Source organism: Bidens hawaiensis, unplaced genomic scaffold (assembly GCF_021521415.1).
Source record: "Bidens hawaiensis isolate Kalapana, Puna unplaced genomic scaffold, B.hawaiensis_p1.1 tig00035911_1, whole genome shotgun sequence".
In the NCBI taxonomy this organism is placed as follows: Eukaryota; Viridiplantae; Streptophyta; class Magnoliopsida; order Asterales; family Asteraceae; genus Bidens; species Bidens hawaiensis.
The window spans coordinates 127,302-133,652 of record NW_027496251.1 but is presented as its reverse complement, the minus strand read 5'-3'; the positions used below and the strand labels follow the sequence as shown (position 1 = coordinate 133,652).

The following is a 6,351-nucleotide window of genomic DNA, read 5'->3' as shown; positions in this document are numbered from 1 at the left end:
CAGAGAGATTTTTAACTCTATTTTATATTATTCGTATTTTGGTATGCTGATAGGAACCATAAAGTTTTATTTTCTTGGAACGAGTGGCTAAAAAGGCAAGTGACGTAGGCCAGAGTGGGTTCCACGACTTGTGATTTCAGTTATCTTTTTAGCATCTTATTTTATTTACTTTTTTTTCCTGCTAAAAATAAAATATTAGTGACATTTAAACTTTAGTAAACCATGATTAAACAAATCTAACTATTCTTGTCATTACCTGTGGGCAAAGCAATATATAAAGAGGGAAATGTAAAATATTATGTCCTTACTTTTTAAAAATGACGTACTTAACCCTTTTATGTCTAAAAACAATTTATTAACTTAAGAAAGCCCGGTTACCTGAGGTAATCCAGTGGCAAAAATCGGTCTCATACGTCCGCGATCGCATACAGTGCTGGGTAGCCCAAACTCACTATCTCATGTACTAAGAAAACCCGGCTGCATGAAGGCACACTGCGGTATAACCCAGTTGGGATTAGATTAGAACTTGAGACTTTATAGTTTTCATAATTTCATTCCAAATCTTCACTTCCTCTCCAATGCTATTTGAGCTAAAAATATATGTATGTTACCTAGTTTCTTTATCAGCATCATGTATTTCATTTAACACCACATCATATGAATGATTAAACAAAAAATGATTAAGTTCGATACATATAAAGTGAATATAAAATTACTCTAGTTAAGATGGAATACGAGAGTAAATTTTATAAACTGATAATCTTAGTATTTTATATATGTTGTTCGAAATATGTTTTAACCATGTTGATATATTCAGATCTATGAACCTTTTAACGTATTTGCTAGTAAATATTCATAGAGAAAACCATTGGTTACCCTCAAACAAAGTGTGTAAAAATGCTAACAGAGATAATTCTTTAATTGTATAACATGATATGAATTTGTATAAAAAATGGATGACATTCACGTTTATGTCGTAGTGGTAGCCTCGTTGCTTTTCCTATGAGAGGTCATTGGTTCTAGCCTCGGCAGCTACGTTGGGGGACGGGTTTACCTGGTTGTTGGGGTTTCCGTCTATGGGGGCTTTTCGAGTTGGACCTGAAGTGTCTAACACCTAGGAACGATTGAAATCTAGTCATAACTAGACTCGGAAAAACATTGTTAGAAAAAAAACAAATCAACCACATAACACTAATGTGTGTAATGATTCGGCTTGCAATTGATGTTCAGACCAAGTGTTTGGAATAGCACCCCATGTCACATCACTTGGTTGGGGGTGTTAAACAACGAAACGTGGTAGGGCGCTATGGGCTAGACTCTTCTAACCAATCAAACTACCCAACTTACACTTTCATAAAAAAAGTTTAAGATAATTTTGTTTTTAGTTAAACCAGTACGCGTGTTTAGACAAAAGTTAGTGAGAGCCTCCTCGTCTACGTGACATTCACTTTTTTACTTTAAAGTTAACGACTACACATACTCTTATCACCAAAAGGCTTGTAGTCTAATATTAAATATTAAGATGTTAAAAAATGTGTTTCTTCCAAGTGGGAAGAGTTCAAATCAACCCTGTTTGGATACTAAAATATTGTGATTTATGGTTGTGTACTAGTCGTTAATAACAGCTGATGTTTAAACAAGTTTAACAACTTTAAATAATTCTTATAAACCAGATCAGGTATTTTATTAATATAATATAATAAAAATGTTATATTTTCATGTTACTAACCCAATATAAAAATCTTCAAGGCTGTCATACGTACCAATATTCTAAACCAACATAGGTTTTGACCTTTGGGATGAGGCAGACAGGAAAACAAATATAAAAAATAGTAATAAAAGGCAATAATTTAAGAGGAGGAATGGAAAGCAAAGTAATGACCTAAAAAATCACTAAGGGATCTTGTCCCTTTGTAGGCTCACTTTTGCTTATAAAAGAAGGATATGCCAATCATAATGCTTTTGCACCCCAACATAAAACTTTTTTTTACCATTTGTTTTAGGTATTTTTCATATTAGCCAATCAAATTTAAAGGCTTCACGTTTATAGCCCTCAACTAGTTTCAACTTTTCTCCTCAAAGTTTCCAACTTCATATTTTTTTAATCTCATTTTTGGCAACTTAGTCATGGCTTTCCTTTTTTCCCTTGGCTCTCTACATTCTCAAAGGTGCTACTAGTGACCATATTGGAATACAACTAAAAGAAAGGATATAGCTTTGGGTTTAAGCATCAAATTATGGGTTTTTATATAAGTATACAAGGTTTAAAGGCGTGTAAAACAATTCTTAAACTTTAAAATCAGATATGTTATTTTAACTTTTACTTTGTATATTTATCTCACTCACATTTGTATTACTATACACTATAATGTTATACAATATATTGTATTACAATGTTGCAATACAAATAAGATAAAGTTGGAACAAATTGGGACAACGGTCCAAACTACATGCTGGTATCGAAGTTTTTGTTACAAGTTTTGTAAACCTCTTGAGAGAATCTCCAAGGCCATCATTACTAGGTGTTTATGTGATGATGTGGGTTCGAGCTTGTTTACTGAGCATTGGCTTTGTGTCTTAATTTTTAGGGTGCTCGTTCATGTAGATAGGTCGAACGGATAGGTGAGGCTGGGTTTAGGGTTTCTATTTAGAAGGTACTCGTGATAATGATAAGTTTTAGCTTTTTACACTAAATAGAAATAGGGATGAGACTTTTTCTCTAAATACCCGTACCAATTTAGCCTATTTGGTACCAATATCGATATCAAGATTTTAGGATTTCGGTATTCGATAATTGCGGGTACGATTATTTTTCGGTATTTGGTACCCTCTTGAAATATATAGAGGTTTTATTGGGAAGTCTCAATATTCCAGGGCTAAAAAATAGGTCCAACACATACAAATCTTCATGCTATTTAGATCAAGTCACTTTTCAAATCATGAAACAAGGAGTTGCACATTTCTATCGATAAATCATATAGTCTTGCATATTCTAGTTGATAACCCTAGTTTTTCTTGTGTATTCCAATCTACTTCCATCCAATTTTGCCAATTTGGTGGTCATCCCCTATACGCACCGAGTTAGCTTTTTTATTACTCGAACATGTACCGAAACCAAGATCATTAGTGATTTGAAAGAAGAAAAAGGCAAGTGGTAAAGCGGGTACCGTACCCTTGTTTGGTACAGTATTCGGTACTTAGAACATCCATACTAGCTCATTTTTGTGGGTAGTTTTTTTTGCCATTTTTACACGTCATCACTTTTTAGCTATTATGGCCTTCTGGGTATTATTTTTATGATCATTTTTCTGATAAGTTCTTGGGTAAAAATCAGAAAAAACAAGATGGAGGTGAGATCTTTTTTGCAGGTAGTGGGCCCGGGGGTTGGGTAGTGTTTTTGGGTGGGTGATGAGAATGTCTTTCGGTGCTATGAGGATTCCTGTTGGGTGTGTTTTGAGTGTTTTTAAATAATGGTGTTTTTATGACATGACAACTAACTAAACAATGTTTTTTGATGTTGTATGTCTCATTATTGTGGATGCTCTAAAGGTTGTTTGGTAGCCTATTAACAGTGATTAAGAGTTAGTAGTATTAACCATTCAGACTTAATATTATCTTTTAATAATTAAAAGGTAGCCTCTTAGGAGGGTTACCAAACATGCCATTAGTTTTGTTAATATATAGTACATGTATTCTAGCTACAAGTACATCAGTACCGATCTCATCCCTATTAGAAAATATGTGACAAGTTTTTGTGTGTTAACCAACTAAACACAATCTTAAAAGTTAAAAGTTTTATCCCGAACACACTTTAGATACATTTGAGCACAAACTGTGTATACGTTGTATGTATCCAAGTTGATAATAAAATGTGTGGACAAGTAAAAGGCTGGAATAAAAACAATATATTAATAAAACTAAAAATTCCATTTGCATTAAAAAGTTGCCTTTCTCCCACATTTCTTTACCTATAAATACACCCTTCACCCTCTCACTCTCCTTTCATGCCATAACCACACTCCTCACCATATCTTACTTGTTTTTGACCATTTAATCCCTTCAACAAAAGGGTTTAATTCCAAGTTTCACACACAAAGTTCTTGATTTTCCGCTCTTTTTAGCTCTAATGGCGTCCGCTGGTTGGAGCTTTTTGAAAGTTCTTGAGAACCCATCATTGGATTCCAAGACTCTTGATGAAGTTTACGTTCATCCGATGGTCAAACGGTCCGCATCCGCATTGAGTTCCAAGAGCTTGGAAATGTGTACAGAGAGTTTAGGAAGTGAGACTGGAAGTGATGTTAGTGAAAGTGGAGATAAGTTTTATGCAATTTCAATGGAAGAAAGGGAGAGATTGAGGGCAATTCAAAGGTCAAAGTGCCGGAATTTTGACCGGAAAGTCCGCCGGAATGACTTCCCGCCTCCGTTGACCTCCATCAGCGGCTCTGATGGCGCGGTGAAGGTCAACCAGCATAGGGAAGGTGGGAGGTTGGTTATAAAGGCTGTGAGCTTTTTTAACTGTGGTACACATTTTCAAACGGAACGTACAAACGGAAGGCTTCGCCTTTCGTTGTTGAGGGGCCGGTTTGTAAATTATGAAAGTGGAAGGGTTGAAATGGAAAATTATGAAAAAGGTGGTGAGGTGGAATCTGATGATGAGGAGGATGTGGTGGCGGTGGCAGCGGAGGAGGATGAGGGCGGTTGGCGGTGGGATATGGACGGAAACCAGTGGCAGTTAACTGGAACTCCGAATCATTCTCTTGAAGCTCATTCTAAAAAAGGAGAGTTGAAAGTGCTAACAAGGTGCAAAGAGGGTGGCAATGGGAACAAGGTGTTTACAAATAATTGGGGTTCTTGTCGGGTGGCAATTTCTTGAAAATAAAAAATTTGATTGTTGTTTAAGAAAAAGCTATATGCTTGATTACTACATGTGATTTCTAATGTTTTTACCCTTCTAATTTCATGTTTTTGGTATCCTATTTATAGGGTATTTCTAATATAGTTTGTAGTTATTATGGTTATTGGATGACTCTTTTATCTAATTTGGACTTTGGGTGAACCTTTTGTTTAACTAGTATATAAATGCATGTGTAATCTTTTTAAACAACAAAAAAATGAGTATGATATTTAATCACTGTAACTAAAGCTCCTCGAGTTAAAACTCGGGGTTGTTTGACACTTTTGTGCTGACTCATTAACATATAGCTTGACTGCTTAAAAGGATGACTCTGAATCGGTAAATATGTTTTTAAAACTTACTCATTAAAAGACTTCATTACCATTAATATGTGTATTTTAAATGAACAAAATATATACTTAGATGTGGTCTCTTAATGAAATCATAATTAAGGTGTTGATATATTGGGTGAATGTACGATTGACTCATGATATGAACATGTTATTGCCTTAAATATCAAGTTCAGATATTTAGTTACCTAATTGTAGGTATAAAGATCATGTGTTATAAATGTATGGTACAAATGTCTACTTATAGCTAATTCTAGCTAAAAAAGCATACGTAGATAAGTGAAAAGGACCAAACATTATTTCAAATCATGGCTGATTTCGATCAGAAAACACAGGTCCAAATGAATAACTATTCTATGAAATTAACAAAAATAAAAAGAACAGCCACTTGTCTATAAACATGTTCCATTCAATACGACAACATTTGGGACATTTTCAAGATTTTAGTCACTATCATATCGTTTTATCCATACAATCTTTATTTACAAAATAGTGAATACACATATGTTCTTTATGTGGAAATACACTACATCCTTTGAATTGGATTTCAGTTTATATTAAAATAGCTTTCCTACTAAGAGCATTCACGAGTCATCGTCAAACCATCTTCTATTTTAAAATATACAAAATTCTTATATTTTAAAAGCACACTACGCCCTTCAACAATTTCATTCATTTGACATTAAATTATAAAAACTTGCTATAGTAGCTTTTCATATGAAAAACTACTATTTATATTTCATGAAATAAGTATTTGTGAGTAGGATAAATATAAAATTGGTGGATGGGATGTGAAAGTTTTTTTAAAATGAGAGAGAAACTTTGAAAAGTTTGATTTTTTTTGTTAAACTTTAGATTAGAAAATCGTGGAGAGGATCTGAATGCTCAAAGAGAAGCCAACACAACTGGTTAGGTGAACGAATGCTCAAACGTGAGGTCTTGCAGGGTTTGATCTTGTTATAATCTTCTCTTTTCTTAGAACTCGTTTGGTTCATGGATTTCATTAGAAAGAAAAACGGGAATTGAAACTAATTTCAACCAAATTGTGTACGTTTGGTTAAAAAGTGAAAGGTTTTGGTATGTGATGAATTCCATCAAACCCTGTTT

At 34.0% G+C, this 6,351-nt stretch overlaps 1 protein-coding gene across 1 annotated transcript; it reads left to right on the top strand.

Annotated features, from left to right (window-relative positions):
- Positions 1–3,858: 3,858 nt before the first annotated feature.
- Positions 3,859–4,959, top strand: LOC143587877 (protein FANTASTIC FOUR 2-like). The gene has a single exon (XM_077069042.1). The coding sequence runs from the start codon at positions 4,127–4,129 to the stop codon at positions 4,871–4,873; it is 747 nt and encodes a 248-aa protein (XP_076925157.1). The 5' UTR covers positions 3,859–4,126; the 3' UTR covers positions 4,874–4,959.
- Positions 4,960–6,351: the final 1,392 nt, after the last annotated feature.